The 13,913-nt window shown below is 41.9% G+C and overlaps 1 protein-coding gene across 1 annotated transcript in view; it reads right to left on the reverse strand.

Annotated features, from left to right (window-relative positions):
• The window catches only part of XYLT1 (xylosyltransferase I), a 103,792-nt gene that overhangs the window by 17,074 nt on the left and 72,805 nt on the right, over positions 1-13,913 (reverse strand). The window contains exons 7-9 of the mRNA XM_009886609.1: positions 6,556-6,772; positions 4,289-4,465; positions 1,653-1,915 (exon numbers count right to left, since the gene is read on the reverse strand). Of these exons, the coding sequence (XP_009884911.1) occupies positions 1,653-1,915; positions 4,289-4,465; positions 6,556-6,772 (657 nt within the window). The remainder of the gene's footprint in view (positions 1-1,652; positions 1,916-4,288; positions 4,466-6,555; positions 6,773-13,913) is intronic.

Below are 13,913 nucleotides of genomic sequence, written 5' to 3' on the forward strand. Positions count from 1 at the left end.
AAGAGAGAAGAGATGTGAATCAGACCTGAGGATTATCCCCCTTTCTGTGATTTAAACTGGATGCTGACTCATGGCGTTTTGAGGGGGCTCGGGTAGGTATGAAAATGAAGCCTCCACTCCACATCACTGTTTGCAGTTCCTCCCTGCACTGTTCCGTGAGGCTCCAGCCTACGGCGAAGGAGCTGTGCTCTATCCCGGAGACAGCTGCAATCAGTGGTGGATGACATGGCTTTCCTATCTATAATCTGAGCAAGCCTGAAAAGCACCTTGAGCTCCTGTGCAATGAAAAGCTCCCCAGAAATGAAACCGATTATTGATATCAGTCGTCATCAGAACACTGGCAAAAGGAATAAGCACAAAAGTAATTGTCAAATTACTGCAGTACTGTTATACATAGCTCCCATCCTCCTGCTGGCTTCACTCTGCAGGACCAATGACTTCTTTAGGTTTGCCTTTATTTTATATAAGGAAGGCATGCTACTAGTGATTATTTCTATCTAATTGTTATTGATCTTTTATTGCTTTGCACCAGTAACCTTTATTGGCAAATCTGTAATAGGAATCTGGATCACTTACTGCCACATCTTTCTAAATGGGACACTGCTCAGCACTTCCATGACTAAGTGGGAAGGTCAAGGCGCATTTGGTTCCCTCTCGAGAACACAAGAGGGGCAAAGTCCATCTGTCAAAGCACGAGGAGTGTCTTCAGTATTTGCTGACTTAGGCTGTATGTGTTTTCTATCAGGATAAAAAAAGGCAGGGACAAAAAAAAAATGTATTCTGAAGAAGGAATTAAGAGACTGTAAAGTAAGACTTTAAAAGATGAACCCTCTCCGCTTTGGACGTAAACAGTTTCAGATGTGTTTGCAGGCAGCAAACATCTACCAAGAGAGCCTTTTCTGTGCGAGTCTAACTCCAGGAATTCTTTCTTCAAATGCCTTTTAGACTGAATTCTTCTTTGCTAGGCTAATTGGTGAAAAAGGAATCTAGAATATAGGGGGGTTTCTCTTTAAAGAATAAGGACCTTTACTTGCTATACATATATATTTATACATACATACATACATATTATTTATTTGATGCTAATAGATCCCACACCAGTTGCAACACTTCTGGCACAGACAGCTGTACCAAGCAGGCAAACCGAGCTCGAGCAAGTAGTTCTCTGTACTCCATGTATACACCCAGGGGAACAAACAAGCAAGGACTATTAACCTGCCTGCGTTCAGATTAATTCTGAAATCCTGTCCTCTGCTTTTGGTAAGCATAATAGAGGTGAACATGACCTCTACTGAAATCACACGGAGGGTTTAAGAGCTGCGGGTATTATACACTTGCTGCAATTAATCAAGAAAACGCAGCAACGAGGGTAGCACTGCCCAACTGGATCCTGTCAGTCTTCATCAGGCTGGAGAGGAGCTCCTTAAAAGTTCAGCAAACAGGTCACATAATGTCAACCCTGAATAACCAGTGCTTTATTATGGGCATAAATACTCCTGGAAATAAGCGCTGTACACTTGCAGCAGCCCGGCCCTGTTCGTGACGGTATGCTCGAGCCAGCACAGCCAAGTAGATGAATCTCTGCTGGCGCTCAGCAGCCCAGTCTGTGTCCCCTGAAACTCCCCCCAAAAGAAAGACAGACTCAGACTAACCGGCAGCTGTTGTCTCCAGCAGCGTGGAATGAAGTCTCAGCTCTCCGCAGACCCAAGCGGGAGAATGCATGGTACATGGTGAGGGTGACATCGCTGAGGGTGTGCACGCCGTCAGGCTCATCGTACACGTTCTCCCAGTATGACCGAAGTCCTGGTGTGCCAGAGGGGTAGTTGCCATACAAGTAGTAGTCCAATTGGCCAATTATCTCTTGATTCACTACAGCTTCAAATTTGCGGGCGAAGAAAGTTGGCCTAGCGGTCTGCTGTGGTGATACGAAAGGAAAAGACAGTGGAGTGAGTTCCCATTTTCAGCCACGACACTGCCCTAAGCAATGGGTTGGAGTTGAGGACATGAACTGGTTCTCCCCATGGGCAAAGGTGGCTTGAAAGGTAACCTTCGTGACCATTTGTCATTAAGAGTATGTGACGGATGGGCTCAACTCCTTAAACTTTATGTCCTTTAGACATAAACTGTTGACAAAGTCTGGGACTACGTCTGGATCCAGCTGCGCTTAGACTCTTCTCTGAGCAGGAGTTCAGAAAGCAAGGGGGTCCATTCCGAACCTTGTCACTCAGTGGAAGGGCCGCCCTTACCCCTTGCGTCCCTGGTCTCTCTGTGAATCTTTGTAACTCGAGTGTAACTCAATTTACCTTTGTATGTTTTTTCATGCAGTAATTAATAGAGTGAACCTCGCCATCAAACTTTGTTAAGTCGCACTTTTACAATGTCATATTAAAATCACTTTGCTAACACCTTTGACAGTGGTTCTTTAAGTGCTCTAAATCACCCATCCACGACAGTGTTGTTAAGATTCAGGTAAAAACTACATAATTACTCAACAAAAATGCAGGTGTGTCAATCCCTTCATACGAACAGGCACCCCCCGCTGCCTTGCTCTGGAAGGCTCCATCTGCCGGAGGGGTGGGGGATGCTCTCTGGACCCCTGCGTTAGCCTGGAGGCGGCGCAGCACTGGCACGTGTTATTAGCGGTTGGGCAGGGAGCAGCGTCCTGTGGCACAGGGGCTCAGAAGAGACAGAGCAGCATTTTGCATGTACAGATGTGCTGCTACAAGGTGGTAAGAGGACTCTGTGAGAGGTGCCCTCTGCAGCTGAGGTTTCTCAGCTTCTGACTGGTCCCGTGCAGATTTTTTGCTCTGCACTCGACACAGTCTTGGGTATATTACCCGTTTATATGCTACTCAACTACCATTAGCTTTTAAAAAGCCTTTATTTTGCCTTGCTCATATTTAAGCATGGGTTCTGATGTGCCAAGAAGTTCAAGTACCCCAGATGGTTGAAAAATTCTTTTGAGGATGCTCAGTTTTGCTCTGAGACAGTGCATGCTGTGGGCTCTCTGATCTCCTTCTCTGCAGCTTGCTTTGTGCCTCCGTGGGAACCACAAGCAAGCCTCCTGGTGCCGTGTGCTCATCCGAGGGGTCTCTCATCAGGTAAGTGTCAGAAGTTGCCTTTACATCTATGGTAATTTTGAACTTTCCTCTGCAGCTCAGTTTACCTAGTTGTTTTCCAAAACGTCATTATGGGTTGTTTTCCCAGCCTGGAGCAGGTCAGCCTCTGCAGACTGGCAGGAGTTTTTTAAGATTTGTCATTTATTTTGTGCTGGATACTTTCCTGGGATTGGTGTTTGGGGCAGCAGAGCCTCTCTTAGATAATGTTCGCTCTTTTTGTGAGTGTCTGTGTCACTGACTTTGACCGCGCCTGGTAGGCAGCACATTACAATAAAGAAAAGATCTCTGTTTTGGAGCAGTCATCATTTTTGTACTGTAGGGTAACACATTCCCCATCCCACACAAAGCCTGAACAAACACGCTTTATGCAGGGAACCCCGAGGAGCTGCAGGGATGGAATTGCAAATCTGGTGACCTTGAAACAAGCAGTTGTTCATTCTTAATAGAAGATGATACACAGGCCAGATACAGTCTTGAGACCGAGTGCACCCTTGAGCACAAGGATTTGCTCTCATGTTTGCCTTGAGGAAACTGTATCACAAAGGAACCGATTAAGCTCTTTAAGGCAGTCCTGCTAAGCCTGGGTGATTGAAACCTCAGGACTCTGGCCCCCAAAACCACGAGATAAACTTAAATATAGCAATGTTGATGAATATAATCACAAAACCTGATTTGCCTTGTGCTATGTTAGCCTCTAGCAGGCACTCCAGTCAACTTCTAAACTTTTTTCAAAGATGAAAAACACCGCTTACCAATGAAAGCCAGGAGTTTCATGAAATCATGGAAGCACCTGAGCTGGAACTTCGGAAAAAAACCTTTGCAATAAATTCACAAGAGTTACCAAATAATATTGGTACAGTGAGAGATGTGTCAAGCTTCCCTGATTTCTAGCACAGCTAATCTACCAATGCCAAGTAGTTGAAGGAGCTGCTTTGTGACCTTGACACACAGAAGTAAGTCTCGAGGGCCAAAACACAGAAGGAATCTTTTATTCTCCTGAAATTAAGAGCGGAGCTTCCTCACACCTCGTTCTCCACCTTGTTTTGTGGGGTAAAAGCTTCTTCCCTTCCCACTCCTTGCTGCAGCCATGCAGCCAGGTGGCTCTCCACACTCCAGCAGAGTGGGAAGAGTTTCTTTGTGGGTATTAGAGAAGAGACCACTTTAGTTACCTGGAATCGGTGGAAATCTGCTGGTTTGAAGTCATTAGGCGAACAGCCACACCAGTCAACAATGTGCTTGTACTGACACTTGCAACCAAGTTTACGGTTCCAGTTTGTGATGCGCAAGTTGTTGTCCACCATGGAGTCACAGTACGGGCTATTTTCCAGAACAGTGTGAAAGAAGGACTGAAAGAAAGACAGAACGGATCAGTACATTGAGCTCCTCAGACTTCAATTTTCTCCTTCACTACAGCCCATGGGCCTGAACCTAACACAAGTGACTTATTTTCTTTTGAAATGAGAGAATTAACAAGCTCTATTGTTCTGCCATACATGAAAAGCACTCTACAAGTATGCATTCCATGGAGCATGAAAAAAATCACAACAGGCTATAGACTCATCCACACTGTAATAACATTTATACAGTTGAGGCCTTGCTACAATAACCTGGCACAGAATAATTGCACTTCTGCAACGACCAGCTTTGGGAGTCCAAAGGTCCCCAGGAAAGGCACCAGTCCGGCAATTATTTTATTTTTATTTCAGCTGTAAGAGCAATTCTAAGAAATACCCACTATTTCTCTTCTGTAAGTAACTCTCTGGTAAGGACTGTTTTCCTGAGCAATGTGTTAATGATAGATCTCAAGTTGCTTCCTAAGACAATTCTCAAACCTTCACCATCACCCTGGTTACTATGAAAAAAATATAGTATCAGACAGCTTTTCTGTGGGGATGTCTGTCTCCAGCACTCTGAAATGCATCGCTAGTTGAATGGCCTTGCTCTGAAATATACAGTTCGCCCCAGGCACCAGAAGGACATTCTGCCTCCTGCAATTATGTCTGAAATCGTAAGTCTTTATTTGCTGACTCAAGGCAGCAAGGAATTCCTATTGGGCTATCCTAATTATATCATCATAATATCAGCTATTACATAAATCATGTGTAATGGGGACTGATATGGCAGGTTAACAGGTCAGTGAAGGCAGGGTGATTTTAAGAAACCAGCTATGTATCTTGCAAAGAAAACCTTGTAGAAAGAAGCTGTGGAATATGATCAAATTTAGTCCTGTAAGAGATGATTTTTGGTGCAGTGACTTCTCTTTAAAATCAGCAATAGTAAGACCTATAAATAACCAGCATAACATTAGCATGGCTGGCCCCCAAATAATCCCCCTACCCTTTTTAATGTTAAATGACAGCCCAGTGAATATGGATTTTATGCTTGAACTGTTTGGTTAAACCCATAAAGGCATCCATTCTCATTCAAGCGAGAGAAAAAAAAATACCCAATTACCCATTGCCCTGTGTCCTTTTATAATGATACAGAAATTTCTCCTAGATAATGGATGAAAAGGTTATCAGAGTTGAGAGAAAGGTGGTTTCTAACAGAAATGGGATTAAAGATTATTCAACATGTGTGTGGAATAATAAACCCCTATCAAAAGATGACAATTGCTGCACTCCACCACAAGCTACTAAGCCTAGATTTGCAAGATCGGTCTCATCTGTCCCTCAAAATGGTCAGGGGCCACTAGTGAGGAAGGAAGGTATCGTTATAAACAGCCATCAGGTTGTCCTTCGGACAGCTGCGTGCTACATACCCTGGGAGCAGAGCCTGACGAGTCCAGGGAGCAACGTACCTGCCGGGGTAGGTGTAGCACAGCCTGACAACCCGCCAGGCTCTCTGCTCTGCTTGTAGATAACCCACAGCTCCCTGACACACTGCCGCATGATAGACGAAAACCCATCCTGGTGTGCACTCCTCGTCTGCATCACTTGTAGCCACAGCGATTCCTGAATGATCTAAATGATTTGTGACTATGCCTCCTAGCTGAGTTTTGAATGGAACAATAAACCTTTGTTTGCAGGGTTTTTATTTTTAAAGAAAAGGGCTGGATAATAGCAAGGAAAGCTACTTATGAAGACAATTCGCCATCTTTAATGGCCTTCAAAGGCTTTGTGGAGGAACAATTCGCAAGCAAAGGGCAGCTGGATCTTTGGTTGTTCAGTAATAGATTAATAGGCTTAAAAGTATAAAACAAGGCCACTCCTTGCAAGAAAGTCCCACAAACAAACAAAGCAACCAAACAACTGCAAAAGTAGTTCTAACACTAAAGGACTTGCTTGTCATGCGAGTAAAATTCTCATTATCCACTGCAGGATGATCCAAAGCCCGCCCAAATCAGGCAAAAGCCTCTCTGCCTTTGGTGGTCTTTGGGACAAGTGTAAATGTTGCAGTTTTGAACACAGAGAGGGATTGCTTTGATTCCACATACCTCAGTAGGAAGCAAGGTGTAAGAGTAAAACCTCTTCATCTTTGTTACCAGATCATCATTAGAAAAAGTGACATACTCCACAAACTTCCTGTTCAGGAGAAACCAGTCCGACCCTCCATCGACTGCGATTCCTTCTGGGATCCTCCTGTCCCCCAGGCGCCACATGTGGGTATCGCATTCCAGGAAAAGCCGATCCAGTCCTTGTTTTCTGATAAATCTGAAGGAATACAAAAACAGTCATCAAAAGTTAATTTGTATTTTTTTATCATCACTAGGCTCTATAAATAAAGAAGCTACTTTCTCAAACAAAAAAGGATAAAAAGGTCACTCGTTTATATTTCTATTCTACTCATAAATAATGTAGAGAGGTTTAATAAATGATTAATCAGCTATACCTTCAGTTACAGGGGCAAAGATCAACAGATTGCTTTTAAACATCATTTACACCTTCTGCTGTCCTAAGACAGAACTGTGCGTTACAGATCTGCATGGCATGAAAACTCATAACGTTCATTAACTCTTGCCAAACCACTGCAGAACATGAACAGGAACTAAACACGCTCTGTGTGATAGGCTTCTGTCTCGAAACAGACACACAGGTTTTGAAAAACAGCAAACCATACAGAAAGGTAAAATGACCAATTTTCTCCTATGTTATTATTCCACATATTTTTCTGTTGGGGTCTCGTTAATTAGGAAGAAATACAATTGCATTGTTCTTTGCTGTAGAATGAGCATGTTTGCTCCATTTTCAAGTCTATGGGGAACAATGTTTTGTTATTGCTGAACCATGAATAAGAGGAACAACTGCAGAACTGTAAAGTTATGGAAATTAATATTTGAGACCAATATAAGAAGGAAAAAAAGAGTCAGAAAATCAATCCATGTTTGAAAACACTTTGGACTGGATGCCCACACATGTTTTGAGACTGTCTGATCCAGGTTTCTATTTGTTACTCCATTTTCAGCATTATTTCCCAGACAGGGAAGGAGGGCAGCCATAAATTAGCATATGCCTTTGCAAGGGGGGCTGAGTGCTGTTAGTAATGGTGCGTTGCTGTGCTGAATACATCCCACATGTTCTCAGCAATAATAAATGCTGGCTAACCAGACCGTTACAGTAACTAACATCCACAAGACCGCATATCTCACTGGCTGCAAGAGCTGCAGGCTAACAAGAGCTGTGGCACCTACAGTGGAGAGGACACCTTAGACCTGTGTTTCCTTCCTGAACAACATAGAGCTACACCAGGATTCTTAGAAATGTTTTAGGATTAGGACATCAAGAAGACAATTTAGTAGTCCTCAAACACATGCAACCGAAGGAAGGGAAACAGAAATAAAAATTAAGGAACATCACCAAAGCTTTTTGGACTCCTGCATCTGGAAACGTGAGTGTTAACCCCACAGAATAACTCCCTGGTTAAAGTTTTGTTTTATACCAATCAAAGAACTGAAAGACAATTATGAAATGGTGCATATTAATTTTCAAAAGGACCATAGATGACTTCAGGGTCTATGTCCTACTGATAGCTATGTCTCTTCTCACAGTATGAGAAGAGCAGCTCCTCTGTTAACATAACGGTGCAGAAAATGTGTAGATGAGAGTGGAGAAATTTTTCTTTCCATGAACAAGTTTCTAATTTCATGTTCCATTATGAAGGATAATAGAAAAGTCTTGCAATTTTAATGCAGTGCTCTGGAATGTAATCTTCAAATTCAATATTTATGCAGTTATCTCCAAATCAAATATTAATGTGCCTGAAAGTTTGGTCATTTATTTATTTCCCTCAAAACTAAATGCTCATTTGAGTTAATTATTTTAAGAAAAGAATAGAATTTTATCGACCATATTTAAATAGGAATGAAAAGTTCTTTTCCACGAAATCATTTCTTTGAACTGCTATCTCTACCAATTTATCACCCTTTTTTCTCGTTTTCAAATAGAAGTTTCTTTGACTGCAATAGAAACCCCCAAACAAAAAAAACCCAAACACCTGACCATTTCAAAAACCCTTCTACTTAAAAACTCCCTCAGCCTATATTGCACGATAGGGCTTACAGTTAACTAATACCAGAAAGCTCAGTTACGCAGCTTCAGCTTTCTTGTCTGAAACTGGCAACAGAAGAGTATGACCACACTCAAGATAAGAAGGTCCCAACAAATCTAGGCTCACAGCTTCATGTTTTCCAAAATAGCTGACAGGCTCCTTTTGTGTATACGTACACAGTTTTATGACTTTTTTGAGCTAATGGCTTGGACAAGCAAATCTCAGCATATGGAGTGAAATAAGACAATTCTGGGGAGCACAAGTGTTTTCACAACAAACCTGAGTCCTAAAATCCTACACAACGAGGTTATCAGAAGAAAACTAAATGTACTTTCCAACCATTCATCCTCCAGCGAGGCAGCGTAGCCCAACTGAAGAGCAGCAACGCCTTTGGAGACCTGCAAAGAGGTGACCCTTTCACTAATGCTTCTTGAAAACTTCCTAGAAACATCATATCGGGTTTTAAAAGTCAGTAACAGCCGATAGGAAGCAGGCATTTCTCAGAAGGCTCACCCTTCCTGGGCCTGCCTCACACAGTCATTACACCTAAACAGAATAATGCATTAGCATAGCAGATAATTTCCTTTAATCTATGAAGCAATGAAGCAACATACAAGGGGCTTTGAAGACACAGGTCTCCATTGGGCGATTGCTTGCTATCCGTTTATGTTCCTTGGGAGCCAAGGGGACCAAGTATATTTTAGATCTGCTGGAAGCTCAGTGATCCTGCCTGAGACAGCACTGGGTCGCCCTAGCGAGCTGAGGCTGTACTGCTGCCACACAGAGAGCTCAACTGCAACCAAAGTGGAAAAGGTGGATGAGGGTTTATTTTTCCCTCCAGACTCTCCTCTAGGATAACTGATGCTCTCAGCTACTCCAGTAATAGTGATTTTGGCACTCAGGGAGGCAAGAACCTACTCTAAGCGTATTGAATATTGCCTGAGGGAAAGGTGCTATTCGTATGCCATGTAGCCCTTTTCAAGAAATCAAAAATCTGCAAACACTACAAACAGTTCATAAAGGTTCTTGACTAGCCATCCAACAATGCTTGCAGCAATCATCGCTTTAAAGAAAGATAAGATGATGGAGGGCAAAAGCATGACCCTACTGATTTGTTTCCAGTCTAATGTCGTATTTCAGTAGTTTCTGGTTATGCTCAATGTAATAGTAAAACAGTGCATTTTATGAAGGCATGTCAAGCTTCAGAGAGCAACGAAACACAAAAAGTGGTAATTCTTTCCCTCAAGTCTTTCTCTCTTGGGTTTTACAGGAAACCCAGCAGATAACTCCCAAATTAAAAGATAAAAAAAAAATGGATTAGTAATAGCATTTCATTAATTTTAGTCTGTGTGGAAAAATTCAGGTGTTTCGTGGCACTCTGAACTTCAGGTAAGAGCAGCACACCTCTGACAACTGCAAATATACTTGCCAGGACAATGACATACAAATGCACTAAGGTATATGGTTAGCCAAATACAATTGAGATTGGCACAGATGAAGACACTTCACCTTTCTCTTGATCTAAGACAAACAACAGGAGGAAAATAACGATGATAAGAAAAGAGAGTCAACCAGGAGAGAGTAAAATTAAAATAAGACTAGGGTTAAGAAAAAGCATGCCACTTTACTGTATTTCATAGAACACTCCACCTAAGACATTTTACCCTTAATCAATTTTAACTCTTCCTAAAGAGTCTCTGATTTTGAGGAGCCTGGATTACACCTGCAAGTAAGCAGCAAGCATAGCATAGTATGAATGCGTCTTGCCAGCTGAGCCCGGCAATCAGGCACCTACATGTGTGAAAGGTGCCGTTTGCGCTCTGACTATGCACGGATGCGGCCTCGGGGTGTTTGTGGTTCGGATTGTTATTTTTATATTTTGTTAAAAAAACCTACTGCCTGCAGCACATGGTGTGTCACACCGAGCATAGATACTTAACTGCCCAGACAGCTCATGATTGCGTTCCAGCTTAGGGAACTCCTCTTACTTCACTGCGTATTTAAATATTTATAAATGCATCTCAGATGAGACTCTTGGATTGTATAACACAGAGAGCATTTGTAAGATGTTTAGCACACACTCCTACAACACGTATATAAACACCTCACTCAGCTCTTCTTACAGTATGTTTTAACTACTAATAAATACTGTTCCACAGTTACTTAATACCAGCAAAAATATCACAATCAAATATCACCCTTTTGGATAGTTTTCTCCAAGTGACAGTGCATACCACAGCAACTTGGAGAGACCCTCACTCCTGGATGCTCACACTTTTGCAGTATATAAGACAGAGTTACAAAGATACTGTTACAAAGTCTATGAATGAATAAAACTTTCTTAAGCATCAGAGGCTATCTGATTGCTAAACGTTACTTATCAGTAACTTCGTCACTAAAAGGTTTTGTCTGGAAAGAATAAGTGAAAAGCTTTCCTCCTAAGTGTTTCCCATTTCTGGCCTCTTGCCTCCTATGACATTTGACTGTTAACAAGGTGCACCTACCGGGACCTCATTGTCATATCTCACTACACAAGAATAAGAACTATGAATAAAAGTTAATGATACATCAGCAAAACAAGTCGAAAGTCAATGTCAACGCAACGATCTGCAGAGCTTGGAGCTCCACTAGCACCACATCCACTTCTTAATGTATGTGGACAAACTCTGCATATTGCTTTGACTCTATCTGCTCCTCTTTTATCTCTCTTTAGACAAAAATTTGAAGAAGTCAGACAATTTTGGTGGGAAAAATCGAGTAAATATTTCTATGGATAAGAAATATGAGAGGCTCTTGCCAGCAGTGTTTGCACAGCCACCTTGGAAACACTTACCCAAGTCAATCAGTCAGGAAGCATAAAACAATAACTGGCAATTTAGGTGACCAAGCAGAAAGCACAGAACAGTAATTTGACAATCCTGAGAGTAACAGTTATAACAAGTAATTTGTGTGCAATCTCTAGGCTACAACGTATCTCCATAAACCAGTCACTGAATACTTCTTTGTAATAAGCACAGTCATAGAACCCAAACCTGCACACCGCAGTTTCATTCCCTGCCCACTGCAGGCCAGAGACCCTGGTCTCCATTGAGCTTGCAATGAATTTTCAGTTGACCGCGACACAACCCTGACTTCACTCCATTTCCATTAGCAACTCTATTCTATGAAGGGTTACACAGTATTTAAAAAATCTGGAATAATTAACAATCGGCTATTTAAGCACAATATCTATACTGTACCAGATAAACATCGTTTTTTCTAAAGACATGATCTTGCAGTATGTTTCCCAAGACCTCTTTTTGTTGTGCCGAAAGCCTCCAGGGCTCACCCCCCGACTCCCAAAATGGAGTTGGGAAGCTTGAAAAGGGGAACAACATCAAAAAGAAATAGCACCTACTTAGTCTGTCAAGCTGAGGAAGATTTCCTCGTGGTATGACAGGCAGCATGCAGAATGCGCAGAACACACAATTCCTGCTGTTTCAAAAGGCTAAGAAAAAACTCTCAGTATAGACAAAAATGATGGAAGAAAAGAGAGGAAGAAATAAAAACTGTAACCTCCTTTCCAATGCGTTTAAACTGTGGCATCCTGAATGTAAATGTTATGAGGTCAAAAGCAGAATTCTTATATTTAATTCCCTTACTCTGAAGAAAATATTATAAACACAATACCACCCTAATAATTCCCTAAGCTTGAATGCCAAGGTACAAACAAACATCAACAATATCATAAAGAATTTCTCTCTTGACTAGATTTGCTATAGCGAGATTGGGCTTATTTCACATGAAAAGCCAAACCTGGAAGTAAGCACACAAATTGAATTGCTTTTAGTAGCTCTGTCCCCTGTGCTAAATGCTCGGACGTTAACAAGAAACATAGGAAAATCTTTTAAAATATGATTAGTGTTTGTCATTCACATCTCTAGATGCCCTACAAGAGAGGCGGGCACCAGACCTGGTGGAGCAGCAGAGCGCGGCAGGCATGTGCACGGAGGGGTGGCCAACCTCACACCATGGGATCACCAGCTGCCTCTCGGCGAGGACAGCATGGGCAGGCTCCGACCTCGGGAGGACCGGGATTGAATTCAGAGCAGAGAACACAGGTGAGCCAGCCAGGAAAAATAAGCTAGCACTGAGAAATGCAGTTAGTGACATTTGTTCCTGCAATTTCTGTGGGTCTGTAGGAGTTGGGCTGCAAGTCATCATGAGACCAAGCAGCTCTACTGGAAGGATTTTCTGACGGTCCACGTTACCACAATTATTTCCCATGTATGTTTAAACACTTTTATGCTAAGTGTGCAAGTACATCTGGGGCAGACAACTGGTCTGCTGCCACAAATGTCGGCCAATATAAAGTTTAGATCATTTACAGTGTAGCAAAAATTGTACGGTATTTTGACTGGCTCTTTCAAGTTACAAGTCTACCTTGAAATATTATGTTAAACATGGCCCTTCTCAATCAATGGCATCTTTACGGGAACCAAATGTCCACAGCATTTAGAGTATTCCACACAAGATGCTGTTGAAAGCTGATGAATACACACATTATATCTGGCCATTACTCCATCTCTATATGGATATAATTAGATTTTTCAAGCTTTACAACAGATGCCCCATGCTCTACATAATTTCTTTCTGCTTCTTTCATATGTAATTTTCTCAGTATATCCATTTAATGCTTTAGTGATATAACATATTTACATTATGTTTAGAGGAAATTCCTCATGATTCTTTCTTCTTGTGCACCTTTTCCTAAGCGTTAACTTCCACTAGTTTGGAAAAATCTTCTGGAAATCTCTCTTTCAGAGGAAGTCTTAAAAAGCCTTAATGCTTCTCAATATTTTAATGATGCAGGTCAGGGAGCAAACTCTTCCAATGTACCCAAAATAAAAAAAAACACTAAAATTGTTTTTAGTGTAGGAAACTTGCAGAGTCTATTTTTTGCATTAATGACCCTACCAGGAATTGCCTTGTTTTGACAAAAGTTCCATACAGTCCCTGAGTGAGTACAAGACTCAAGAGGGACTTCCAAAGACTTTCTTGTGGGTTTCTTTCCACCACCCTTCACTTACAAGATCTTTTAAGAAACATGGGAACAGCTTCTACTAGGACAAAAGTGTAATGGCTTCCTCTCACAATCAGGGACGCCACAACTCAAGTGGTTTTGTTCCTTTTTATATAAAATAAGCAAAATGGGGAGAAAACTGCAAATGATAGTGTGCAGAGATGCAGCATGAATTCACCGCAGACAGACTCAGTGATAGAAAGGCTGACATTTTGCCATCTGTTTGTCTCCAATAAATGTCTTCC

Source organism: Charadrius vociferus, unplaced genomic scaffold, assembly GCF_000708025.1.
Source record: "Charadrius vociferus isolate BGI_N301 unplaced genomic scaffold, ASM70802v2 scaffold46, whole genome shotgun sequence".
NCBI classification, from domain to species: domain Eukaryota; kingdom Metazoa; phylum Chordata; class Aves; order Charadriiformes; family Charadriidae; genus Charadrius; species Charadrius vociferus.